Below are 13492 nucleotides of genomic sequence, written 5' to 3'. Positions count from 1 at the left end.
ATGCTACCTCTTGTATAAAACAGGAAAACACCAAGAATATACCAGTGTCTGTTTGTATTTATGCAAAGACCTAGGGAGAAGGTTCATGGGATACTGATGAAGAAACTGGGCTCATGGGATGAAAAATGGGCACACAGTGAGAGGATCAGAGCAAGAATTTTTAAGGTGTACCTTTCATATTATAAATGCTCCTCAATTTACAATGGGGTCATATCTTGATAAACCCATCATAAGTTGAAAATATCATAAGTTGAAAGTACATTTAATACACCTAACCTACCAAATATCATAGCTTAGTCTAGCCTACCTTAAACATGCTTACAAATTAGCTTACATTTGGGCAATTGTCTCGAGTTTCATCTCAAGAGTAATTGCCTTCCTCTTCTTTTCACCAAAAGCAGGAGACAAGATGGGATGCAAAAACACAAAACACAATATCCAGAAAACACTGGCAACATAGCACACTGTAGAGTACCGATTGTTTACCCTTGCGAGCATGGGGCTGACTGAGAACTGAGGCTCACTGCTGCTGTGAAGCATCATGGGAGAATATCATGCATATTGCTAGCCCAGGAAAAATCAAAATTCAAAATTCAAAGCACAGTTTCTACAGAATGTGTATCACTTTCACATCATTGTAACTCAGGGACCATCAGTATTTTGACTTTGAACCATAAAGATGTTTATTATTTATTACAAATCAAAACATGGAAAAAAGGAAAGTGAAGGGAAAGGGGAAAAAGAACAGGGAGAATAGACTGGAACATTGATGGATTCAGTACAATATGAAAACTAAGGTTTGGACTTGGTATAAGTACTAAATGCAGAGTCCTAAAGGTATCTTTCAACAGCTGGAAAATAATATAATCCAATGCTCTATATGTAGAGCAATTTAGAAATAATTTGCAGGGTTCAGAAAAGAGGAGCTCTATTTAAAAAATAAATGTTATAAAATTCCTACACAATGTATGAAATTACAATACACTGCAATGTAGTGTTACTAGAGGCCCATCTTCCCGAATCCAGAGGTCCAAAAGTGCTTTGTGAAACCATTCTCACCTGAATGAACAAAGATCACATTTGTCTCCTGGAACAAAGAAGCCAGCCACATTCCACAAAGGTCAGGATTAAGGTAATCTCAAGCGATCTCTGCAATTGAGACGCTGTAAACCTCTGAGAATCTCTGCAGCTTTTTGCTTTACCAGGTGAGTTAAGCCATAATGCTCTGTTTTGGGTTTTATATACACCCATACACTCACTCACAGACACACAAACACAGATACACCAGATACACACACACACGCACACCATTCTCCCAGGAAGCAAGATCACCAATAATTACAGCATTAAGGGCTCTAGCAGGGAGGACACCCCTTTCCCTGGGACCCACGGCCACCTCTCCCATGGGGACTTCAAGAGCTCAGGTGGGACAGTCTCCTGGATTAGCTTTTCTGGACTCCCCAGAGCCCTAGGAATGGCCTCAACTTCAAGAGGCCAAGTGTACTGCTAACCCAGAAGCACAGGATCCCCAGGGATCCCCCAGGTAAGTGTGCTCACCTCTGACCTAACCTCGCACCAGGATGAGGAGGTAGGGATCTGTGAAGGAGAAAGACACTAGGCTTGCAGACAGACTTCGGGCAGTCATTGCTGGCAGTTGCCTTCAGGTAAGTGGGCCCTTGGGTGACAGTGACTGTGGCCACTGGGCAATTCCACTCCCTGCAGTTAGAGACTCAGAGGCCTGATATCACAGCCACAACCCTGCTAGACAGTGATGTGCAAAATTTACCAGGTTAAAAGAAAGTATGGTGAAGGAAAGCATCTACCATACAAAAAAGGAATATATAAATAAATATACATACTTTAAAAACACACACACACACAATAGGATATGTCAAAAACTAAAAAGGAGTAGATTACATGTGGACCAAGGTTAAAGCAAGAAGGGATGAAACAGGGACAGACTCTAGACATCTCTGAACGTGCCTTACTTGGCTTTGGAAATATTCAATTACCTTATATAATTACAAAACAAAGTGGAAAACCAAAAAATAAAAGAGGAGAGAAAAAAAAAAGTGGAAATTTAAAACAGCAATCACTGAAAAATTACAAATAAAACCAAGGAAGTTATTCATCAGGTTGGTAGACATAGCCACACAGAGAGGATTTCAGAACACAGCAATTTGACTAAATCTCCCTGGTGGAATATACCCCAAGTTTCTTATAGGCAAAATGTCAAATTCCACTTTCCTCAGGAATCATGTTATTTGTGACAGTGGGTACTGCTGTTCTAATATTATTAGATATGCATGTGGGAAACAACCACTGAACAATTATGTTGTTGTCATTGAAAATGCAGGTTTGGGGAATGGAAACAGAAAGAGAGATCCAAGATCTAAGGGTTCTAAAATTGAATTAAACATGTCAGAATTTACTCATATAGGTGTTTCTCTTTTCTAGATCATCTGTGAAGTATACTTGCACCTAAGTATGAAGTTGATGAGTTTTGACAAATGTATATACTTGTGCGCCCACCATCCCTCAAGAAATAGAATATATCCATCACTCAAAAATTTTCCCTCATCACCTCTGCCATCAATCCCCATTCCTGCCTTTGACCCTCAAAGCCTTGACCTGCTTCCTGTCATGATAAAATTAGCTTTCCATTTTTTATAACTTTCTGTTCAGGAAGTCATGCAGCAGGAACTCTTGTGTGTGACCTCTCTTACTCATAATGTTTCCGAGATCTATTTGGGTTTTTGCATGAATGAGAAGCCTGTTAGTTTTTATTGATGAATAGTATTCTATTATATGAACTCATATTTGTATATTTTAAAGTTAAGAAGCACTAGATATTCTAGGCCTGTCCATTAAAAAGGCATAGAAGCAAAGACCAACCCAGTGCAGTGGGTATTTCAGGCGCTCAGCTTGTATACTACTTTTCGTTTGTTTGTTAAAGCATAGTTACCATACTTCTTAGAGTTAGAATATGGTCCAGGTCTCCTGAACCACATTGTGTGGAGTCAAAAGCTCACCATTAAGAGGTACCAAGGCCCCCAAATGGGACAATTTGATTAGTAAAACTAGATGTGATGAATTAAAAAATATAAAATATTAAAATCATTGAGTTCAAAATGATATTTTAAAAAATGCTTACTAATTCCCTTTGGAAGTTGCTAAAGAACAAACACACTATTCTAGAAACAGCTAAGTAAAAAAGAAAGGATCAGGCATTTATACTGACTCTCCCAGAACTGTAACTGAAGGTAAAAGTGAGTTAAGGGAGAACAGTTAAGTTTATTAGGTAAGTTCCAACTAATAAATGAAAAAGGAATGATAGAATGAGAATATCTGCAACTTTGAAGAATTAATAGACCTATGTAATGATCACCAATGGCTGCCAACATCCCCAAAAGACAAACAAGCAAACAGTCACATACTCCTCAAGTGGAAGGATGCCACTATGATGTCATGTCAAAAAAAAAAAGATCCAGAAGCTGTTCAGGTTCTCATAAACTAATAATTTATAAAAAATACAGGGACAAAGACACATGTAAGTGCTGCTTTGAGGTGCAACAGCATAGTCTAGAAACTCCACACAACAAAGGACATAGTCATTTCAACAGCTAAATTACAAGAAGGGGTCACCACCTATGTGGCATGGCCACCTCCATGGCCACATGACTCTTTGTGATGTAGCAGAAATGATTGTTGAAGGGTAGCGGAATGTGCCACCCCAGAATATGCCACTTTGTTGTATGGATTCTTTTAAGCTGAAGGCAACTGAGAACAAGCAGATACAAGAAAATCTCTGCCCTCCTGCCTTTGCCCAGGAGGCCCAGCCCCTCTCCTAGGTTGGCCCTTCTTCCTGTGACTGGGAAGAAGCATTGGGGATGCCTGTCTCCACTTTCCCATAGCTTTATTCACATCTAGCCCTTTCCCCAAAGGCCACCAGTAAAGTTCCAGGATAATTCTCCAGGGACATTTTTCTTTCAGAGTTGCTAGGTGAGCTCCAGCCTTTGGGATAAGCACAGGTGCAGTCTCAGCAAGACACTGAGAATGGGGACGGTTCCTGCAGAAACAGCACCTGTATGACTAGCCTGCAGGGGGACAGGGGGAGACCACATGCTCCCTGTGAACAGAAGTTGGAGCAGGATTGGAGACTGGTCCTCATGCCTACAGGGTACAGTCTCACAGAGATAATAAGTTTTCCCAAGCAGAAAAACAGAGGAAAACAAATAATAAATGTGTAATAATAAATACATACATTTTGGTACATATTTTATGTCTTTTATCAAAATGACACATACTTTGTGTTTACAAAATTGCTATCATTGTACATCATTTTATAATTGGCTGTTTCACTTCTTATAGCATAAGACATGGGAGAATGATCATCCTAACAACTAAATAATTTCACCAAACCCCTCATACTATATTTTGCTTTTCTCCAAATATTCATCATCATAAATAATGGCTGCAATAAACATCTTTGTTCATGAATCTTTGCAACAATTTGAAAAATTAATTCCTTAGTTTAGATTATTACAAGTGGAAAATGCGGGTTGAAAACAAAATATTTGAAGATTTTTATCCATACCATCAACTTGTTTTCCATTACAGCTATAGGAATTGGCATTCTTACCAGCAGTGGGTTTTAACTTTTTGTCTATAAAATGGAGAAAAGAGACTTTGTTAAATTTACATTTCTTATCTGTATTTATTTATAGCACAGTATTTCTTGTCTTTATGGTGGTGTGTCATCTCTGCAAGCCTTATAATAAACTTTTTGCTTTGTTGATTCTACTTTGTAGGAGATTTGCATATCTTTGGTCATACAGCAATTTTTTTCTAGTTCTTCATTGGTGGTTAATCTTCTTCCTGGAGATTTATAATGTACAGTTTTAATGTTCAGGTAGTAAAATCTCTTCCTTTTCTCCACTTCACTCAGATCCTTCAGCAGAATGCATCTTCTTCACTAACAGAATCACTTCCAAACAACCAAGCGCTACCTGCCACTCAGTTTAGTCAATCAGCTGCCCATCCTATGTGCTAGTGCAGTGCCTCCTAAATATTTCCGTGACGTGCACATGGAAGAAGAAAACATTTGCACAGGACACAGGGCTGTCCCAGAGCTCTGCAGAAGGCTGAGGGGATCAATGTATCAGGCTGCCCTAACCCATGCTGGGCACAGCAGCCAAGAAGCCCCCTGATATAGACACAGGGTTGGAAGCAGGGAAGGAGATGCTCCCTGTCTTCACACTGCTCAGTGACTCTAGAGACACAGGAACCCAGATTTCCAGAGGTAAAAACAGTAAGTACTCTCTTGGAGTCTAGGCACATTCCCAGGGCAGAGATTGTGAACAGTGATTACAGGAGGACTGCTTCAGAAACGCGTGATGTTTTTGCCGGTCTTGGACACATGTGCAGGGTTTTCACCAGGAAGTAGGCAAGGCAAGAGGGAGGAAGAATTTCTATAAAGTGGAAATGGTGCAAACAAAGCAAAGGCCATCTCCTCAGAAGACCCACTCAGCATAGCTGGGAAAAGGTGGAGGAACATACAGTTTTGCGTCTTGCTGACTCAGCATGTTCTTCGCTAATGATGTACTGACAAATGCTCTTTCTCTGGAGGGGAGTTTGACCCCTTAATGACCTTAATCATACAGTACATGTTATAAGGTACACAGTTAAACAGAAAGCCCACCAATTTTCTGATAAAGCACCAACAATGCCACTCCTGGACATGCCACAGAAGTGGTGCTGGCTGCCAGAGATGAGGGGATGAGAATATTTGGGGCTCTCGTAGCTGAGCTACTTTCTAAGTATCTTCAGTTCTGTGAAAAACGTTTCTTCACTAGCTCAGAATTGTTATTCCTGGTTCTAAGTAATACATCACATCCATTTTAATCAACAATGAAAAACACCAAGTCGATACCACTTAGGAGAGTCCATCTAGGAGATCTTGGGAGACCAGAGGACTGCCTGGAATTTCCAAAGGTCTTGCAGAGGCAGTTGGGGAACTGATCCACTCCAAGCCCTTCTTACCTATGACCTGGAGAGTCAAGGCCCTATGCCCTCCCTCCAGCGACTACCACCCATGGCCCTGGACCTTTAAGAGCAGCTATGGGAAGAATACTATTTGTGCTTCTAGCATCAACCAGTAATATACCAGCTAGTCAGTCCCCAGTCATTTGTAAATTCATGTTCAGTGAGCATGTATTCTAAAGAACTGGAACTCCTGCTAGCTTCCTGAATAATATAAAAAGTCCAAGTGAAAAAGACTAACATATTAGGAAAGGTTATAAAGGAGAATTTAACCATTTATAGCAACACTGAAAACTCCATTTCCACAATCAATATATTCCTCTTTTGAGAATGTCCCACTTGGGACTCATAAAACCACAAAGACAAGACCGACCAAACGCAGCCCCTTGGTGCTGTTCTCACTGTTCTGCCTTTCCTTTCCTATGCAGTGTGCTCCTGGAACGGCCACTTCCCAGGACAGCTTCGCAACATTAGATGGCACGCAAGGAAAAAGCAATGACTCTCCCAAGAAAATGACATGAGCTTTGGAAGACAAGGAACCAGGAAACTGCGAGTGCCACATCTATCATACTATGCACAACTTGACCCCCCGAAAAGGTCACAGTCACTGTGATTCACTCACTCTTCATTAAGCTGTGATTACCATCCATGCCAGAAACACTGGAGATAATCAAAGAGCCGACTACCTCGCAATCATCCGTTCCTGTGGTCATTTTTGCCTTTCCCAAAATACATTTTCAAAGCCCAAGCTAACTGCTTCTGCAAACTGCTCTGTAAGAATCTCCTACAATGTGGCCACTGTTGCCACAAAGTTTTCAAGTCTCCTTCTTCCTGCAGCTCTTTCCTACCCCCCAGCCTTCTCCAGGTGGACATGCCGACACCTCCTGGTCCCCTCCCAGAATTCTGCACAATTGCACATCACAAATGCATTAAGGCATTTAGTTCATCCACATGAAATTGTCAATATTGAAAAATTTTTGACTTGCACAATGGCAAATTCATGATTCAACCTAATATTTTAAGTGGTCTTTGTTTACTTTAAGTCCAAGTCAAGGACTGCATTTTATTTGTGCATTTTTCCCCCACGTGTGTGTGTGTAGCTCTGTAAGGGTTCTGCAGGTTAGAAGAGAAAGAAGTCGTCTTTGGGCGGTGATATTACTCGGAGCTCAGATGTACTGGGACATAATTCCAACAATCACTGTCCTGAGCACTTCACACTCATGTGATCCTAACAGCAGCTGCGTTGGCATGGTGCCACCATTGCCCACATTGTGAGGAGGTGTCACAACTCACCCGTACTCATGGGGCTGGAGAGTGACAGAGCGACAAACTGGAATTTGAACGCAGGCGCTCTGCTCTCGAGTCATGGTTCTCATGATCACACAGGGATCTCGTACTGCTCAGCTAGGGAGACACAGTTAAAACAGGAAATGATTCAGGCAGTCGGGCTGGTGACAGAGGTTCTCAATTTCCACTACAGGTCAACTCCATCACAGCCCTCAAACCTGATACACAGCAGGTTCGCTGGGGCTTGGGAAAGCTGCTCTTGCTGGGTTCTAAGTGGTTATGGGCAGTTAATGTGCAGCCATGCTGAGCACTAGGAGACTAGATAATCTTCCAGCCATAAACACAAATGATAAGTAGGGATACGCACTCTATTAATCACCCTCTTGCTTAAGTTGGAAGCTTGCCTCCTTTCTTACTCCTTTTCACAAAGCAGAAGCAGCAGGTTTTAGGCAGCATTTTCCCCAAATCCTCTCCTCCCGTCACTCTCCCGAGAGGTGACTATCTCACTACTCACTTCGTTCCCCATATGGATGCATATCAGAGAAGCAGAACTGTGCCTGGGTAGTAAGTAAGAAACCTTCTTGTTGGAAAAAACAGGATGCTCCTGTCATAAGGAGATGAACTTAGAGGTACAGGCTTCAGCCTCTTGCTTGTGAATCACCACTGACAAGGGAAGTGACAAAAATCAAGTTTCTAAACCTGTAAAACTAAACACAGTTGCTGGTGGGCGACCACACTGGAATTCAGCCACCCAGCCTGCCAAGTTCAAATAGCCAACCATGTTCACAAGTGCAAGGGTTCATCAGCAGAGCTGTGGCTCAGAGCTGCTGGTTCTGGGGGCATTTACAAGCTATCCCTCAGGAGCAGACATGCCAATGCCAGACATCCAAAGGTGGCACAGCTATGACCCATGGACACATGTCACAAGATGGAAACCCTGGACACAGCCCTGAGAAAGAAGCCAAGAGACAGTCTCAGAATGATGACATCTCTGCCTAACAAGTCCAAGAGTGCAGGTTAAGTACAGCAAATGTCATCTTAGGAGAAGGTCAAAAAAGCTCCAGATTTAGAGCACAAGGAGTTTCATCCAAGTGCCCAGATGAGCCTCTAGCTATTGGCTTTGGAGGTCTGCCTGGTTCTGGTCTAGCTCCAGGTGGACACTGTGGTACCAGGTCAGCACAATCACCATCAGATTCTCACCTTCCTTTGGGTGGTCCGTGACTGTGTTGCCTTCTCTAATGAAAATGATACTTTTGGAGTCTGTTAGGGGAAAAAGTAGCAACAAATAATTAAATGAAGGCAAAACTACAAGTTGGGAGTTGGCTACTTCTGTCTATTAAGAAATGTGTGAAAGCCTCGGATTAACCAGGAACAAGGAGAAAAGCATCCCCAGGCTGGGATTAAGGGGTCAGACTGAGTTTTGAGAGTGTGGGTCCTCTCACAATGGTGTGTGCTGCTCACTCCATGTTTTGGGCATGGGTCACTGATTCGGTGACTGGTAAAAGCTTCATCGCCACCTCAATATGACAACACACCAAATTTAACAAAAGCTCTTATGTTTTTGAAAACTGAAGCAAAGGTTGGGAATAGTTCCCCTCAGGTACTCTGTGCTTTGTTTAAAATCCAAACACACATTTCTCATGATCTCTCTCAGGAGCCAACCTCATTTTAAAATGCTAACTTGAATAACCACCAGAAAGGCAAATGAGCAAACCTCTTGAGACTCTCTCACCTAGGTGTGCCAGGTAACAGCTGCCTGAACTCAGTCTGCATGCCTCCTGCATACGACCAGTGAAGCCAGCAAACTGTTCTTCCAGATCTAAAGCACATCAGTCCCCTACAAAGACCAGAATAGCTAAGAACAAGATTTGTGAGTCCAATTAGTAGTAAGAGCTTCAAGTTCAAAATAAAGTTTAAAACTGGCCTCTACCTGTCGCTGTCTCCTCTAGTTGATCTTGAACAAGCCTGATGACGTCAGATACATAAATCTGATGATCGCTTTCTTCTGTTTTGGCCTCATTAGATCCTTGTGGGGAAGAACAATGCTTGCTTCCAGTTTTCTTGCACAAGATAAATCTCCAACAGTCAAACATCAGTCTATAGTGTGAAAAACAGATTTTAAAAGGAAAATGAGTTCATGCTGCCAATACACTCAGAGTTATTTCTTTGAACAAAGCCCAGATAACTAGGATACAGCCTTCAGCAACATTTATTCTGAAATGGATACAGTGTATTTAAAATTAAATTCATTCTTCTTCAACAAATCTCTACTGTATCAATGTTCAATTAACCAAGCAGCCTTCTTATATAATATTGAAGTGAAATAAAGAGTTGCATAAGCAAAAAATATTTACTTTTGCTGCTTGAGAGAAAGCAAAACCTAGATTTTTCCCCTTGACATTCAGTCTCTTATTTCAAGGATATAAAGTCTCTGGTTCTCCTGGTTTCAATGTCACAGTCCACTTCACCAAACTGGCAAACTTTCAAAACCATCGCTGATGACTTATTTAGATTACTTAAGAACATTTTAAATCCTCTAAGTAAAGAATGTCCTCAGAGTTCCAGAACAAATATTAAAATCTTATTCCCCCTGTGAAAATTTGGCAAAGAAACTTAAATCAAGTGTTTTATAAGCAATCTTGAATTTAAAGAGACAACTAGTAACTATATCTTAAACAGAAACCACCTGAAATTGGTTGCTGGGCCAAAGATTCATCTTCATTAGGTAACTACCAATACACTTCTTTGTACTTTGTCTTTTAGCATATTTATGGTTCATTATTATTTCCCCTTGTTGGCTTAGTACCTGGCAGGGTCCCTTCTTTAAGAATAAAGGTATAAATAATTTGACTTGAATATATTTGACTCGTGGCTCCACAAGCAACCTCACCTTCCCATTTTACTGCTTATGTTTTCTGCTTTATCCACTTTGGGTTTACCTGAGCCCCTGCCTCAAGTGGCACCACACGGGGAAGCCCTCAGCACCCAGGCAAGGAGAACACTGGAAGATTAGAAACATATCCTCCTTTCATTCCCTTTAGTGGAGGCCCCCACCCTCCCCTGCTGTCTTGGGGCAAGCCCTAGCCACCATTCCTTCAAGGTTTTCCCTGATCCCTTGTCACAGGATGCTACCCTGCGCTCACTGAGGTCTGCAGGTCTGGCCACCTTTCGGACATCTGGGCAACTTCATAAGCTCCCTCAATGCTGGCTGGCCCTAGGGAGTGTTTCCAATATGCCACCTACATGAGAACTGAGGCACTGAGCCTCAGTGATCATTCCAGAGAGAAAGGAGCTACCATAGGACTGGGTACGGGGGTCACACTGTTTAGATCCCACTTTGCGGTGTCACCAAACTCCACACTCATCCGTTACAGGATGTGACATTTCTCACACCCCCTCCTCTTCCTGCTAAAACACACAATTCCCCTGGGCTTCACTGCCATTCCTACAACATAGCCCATTCCTTTGTTTTTACTAGTGATATTGTTGGTCAATAACTTGTTCATCACTCATATGTATCTTCCATGTCACTTTTCCAGGAATGTCCTCCTGATTCTTTTTTTTTTTTTTTTAAGATTTTACTTATTTATTTTTAGAGAGAGGGGAAGGGAGGAAGAAAGGGAGGGAGAGAAACATCAATGTATGGTTGCCTCTCACGTGCCCCCAACTGGGGACCTGGCCTACAACGCAGGCATATGCCCTGACTGGGAATCGAACTGGAGGCCCTTTGGTTGGCAGGCCGGCGCTCAATCCACTGAGCCATACCAGCCAGGGCTTCTTCCTGATTCTTATAACCTTATTCCTTAAACTTCTGTGCACAACACCATTACCAGGAAACTTCACAGTGAAAACAAGAGAAAATGAGCCATATCTCATATCCACTCTCCTCTGGCAGGACCTCGCGCCTCAGCATTTGTCACTGTCCTTGATTCCTGCTTCATCTTTCCAAGAAAATCAGACCATGCCTAGTGTTCCAGGAAGGGCACAGACTGTCAAGCACAGCCAGACCTGGGTATATAGACTTCTGATTGCTTAAACCTAGTTTTGACACTAAAAAAGAGGGAGATTTTCCTGATTAAAAACAAAACAGAAAATCCTGTCTGTCCTCTTTTCTTCCAGATTCCACTGGGAGAATTTCAAACACAAGTGGGCTAATTGTGATCTTAAACCTCCAGAAGGGAGCAAGAAAAGGCCCAGTGTGTGCTTGCACTTCTGTTCCCACAGGCCAAGATCTTCCCCAGGTCCCGGGAGAGCTATCCATTATCTGAGCCCTTCCACCAACCCAAGAAAGGTTCCTGCTGTTTCTGTCCTCTACTCAGCGAAATTTTACAAGTATCAGTATTCACTCAGTCTCAAGATATGATTAAGAAGATCTAAGGTTTGGTTTGAATTTAGTTTGTTCTGAAAAACAGAACAAACGTGCCCTTCACCTGACTTGATGGGGAGGCCATCCCCTGCTTGGACAGGACAAGGTCCAGTGCTGCCTCCCCTCCTTGGCAGGTCAGCCTCAGGCACCTGAGACTGCTGGGTTTTGCTGAGGACAGCTGGTGCCAGGAGCCTGAGGAGAGTGGGGCTTCTGTCTAAGGCTCCCTCCTCCCACTAAGATTTTTATTTTTCAGCTGCTTTGGACAACGGCATCCTAAAAAGTAAAGGGTGTTGTGGTCAAAACAGCCCTGAGACAATGCAGGCAGACACGGGCACAGGAGAAAGGGTAGATTCTCCAACAGTAGATTTTCCACAGCTAAGTAACTCTTGGGGCACGGAGGACAAATCCAGATGTCAGACCCACCTTGGTTGTCATTAATATCTTTTCATTTTAAAAATCTCAAGACTGTAATTCTGGATGCATGACTCAGTTGGTTGGAGCATCATCCTGTAAACCAAAAGGTTGTGGGTTCGATTCCTGGTCAGGGCATATACCTAAGTTGTGGGTTCAATCACCAGTCAGGGCAGGTAACCTATTGATGTTTCTCACATCAGTGTTTCTCTCTCTCTCTCTCTCTCTCTCTCTCTCTCTCTCTCTCTCTCTCTCTCTGTCTCTCAAATCGATCGAAATATCCTCAGAGCAGCAAACCATGTCAATGCCCTTTGGGTGTTCTGTCTCCCACTGAAAAAGTCCTCTTAAGCAGCTAGGATTGAGGTGAAATGACAGTGGGCCCAAGGCTGGTCTTTATCTCTCTCTAGAGCTCTAGGTATCTCGCACACAGCACACATATGAGAACTCGGTCACTAGATAGCTGGGACTTGGCCAAGCACAGTGGAGATCCAATCCAACTAGCTTCATTGGCCCTCCTGTCTGCTAGGCCAAGGTTCCAGCACACCTGTATGGTCCACCTGGGTTCTGAGGGAACAGTCCTCAGGGCAGCCCCCACCCGCAAAGAGCTCAGGATCCTGGGAGAGCCAGTCTGCACATGGACCAGATTTCCATGCAAATAAGCACTCTGACATCCCAGCTCAGGGGCCCTCATGCTCATGGTGCAGTCACAGGGCCCTTGGGAGAGTTTGATGAAAAGAAGTGCGGGGGCAGACCCAGCACTGTGCAGACTCGCACTGAAAGGACAGTAATTGCACGAGTGTGAAAATCTGACTCTCCCAGCTCCAGCTCCTTCTCAATGGAAGCAGGAACACGAGAAAAATGCATTTAAAATAGAAATATCCCAAGTGGCTGTATCATCATCACTCATAACAACTGCATTATCAGTTAAGAATTGCCCATATTAAATACGTAGCCTTACCATTCAAAGAAAAAGGAAGGTGGACCGAGGAAAGGGCGAGCTGAAGGTGAGGGGGAAGGTGCGGTCAGCAGCCAGGTGTGAGGGAACCAGCTGCTTTCCCTGTGTGTTTATCCCCCTGCCTCATCTCCTCCTTCCTCACTGCTTTCTCTTCTCCCCCACCTCTCTGTCCATCTCTATCTTCATCTCCTCATTCAGATCCTACCTCTTACAACCCTTTTGTGTGGACAAGACCAGGGCCTTTCCCTGCAGGGGTCAGTTCTCTTCTGCACTCGTTCTCTACGCCTTAATTCTGAATAAGAAATAGACAAGGGAGAAGGGAGACACTGAGAAGATCTTACGTGCTTGACAGCTGGTACACTCATTGGCATTCACATCATACTGCCTTATTAAATTTGCTCAGAGTTTTGTCTTTGTTTCAGTTTAGTAAT

At 42.9% G+C, this 13492-nt stretch overlaps 1 protein-coding gene across 4 annotated transcripts in view; it reads right to left on the bottom strand.

Moving 5' to 3' along the window:
- Positions 1-13492, bottom strand: part of MCF2L (MCF.2 cell line derived transforming sequence like) — a 183953-nt gene that overhangs the window by 168013 nt on the left and 2448 nt on the right. For all 4 annotated transcript variants that reach the window (XM_090258627.1, XM_090258629.1, XM_090258632.1 and 1 more), the window contains exon 2: positions 9260-9426. In XM_090258627.1, the coding sequence (XP_090114753.1) occupies positions 9260-9422 (163 nt within the window). In that variant the 5' untranslated portion in view covers positions 9423-9426. The remainder of the gene's footprint in view (positions 1-9259; positions 9427-13492) is intronic.

Source organism: Furipterus horrens, unplaced genomic scaffold (assembly GCF_987537825.1).
Source record: "Furipterus horrens unplaced genomic scaffold, mFurHor1.1.pri manual_scaffold_12, whole genome shotgun sequence".
Classification (NCBI taxonomy): Eukaryota; Metazoa; Chordata; class Mammalia; order Chiroptera; family Furipteridae; genus Furipterus; species Furipterus horrens.
The sequence above is the reverse complement of the archived record's forward strand: the minus strand, read 5'-3'. Positions and strand labels throughout refer to the sequence as shown.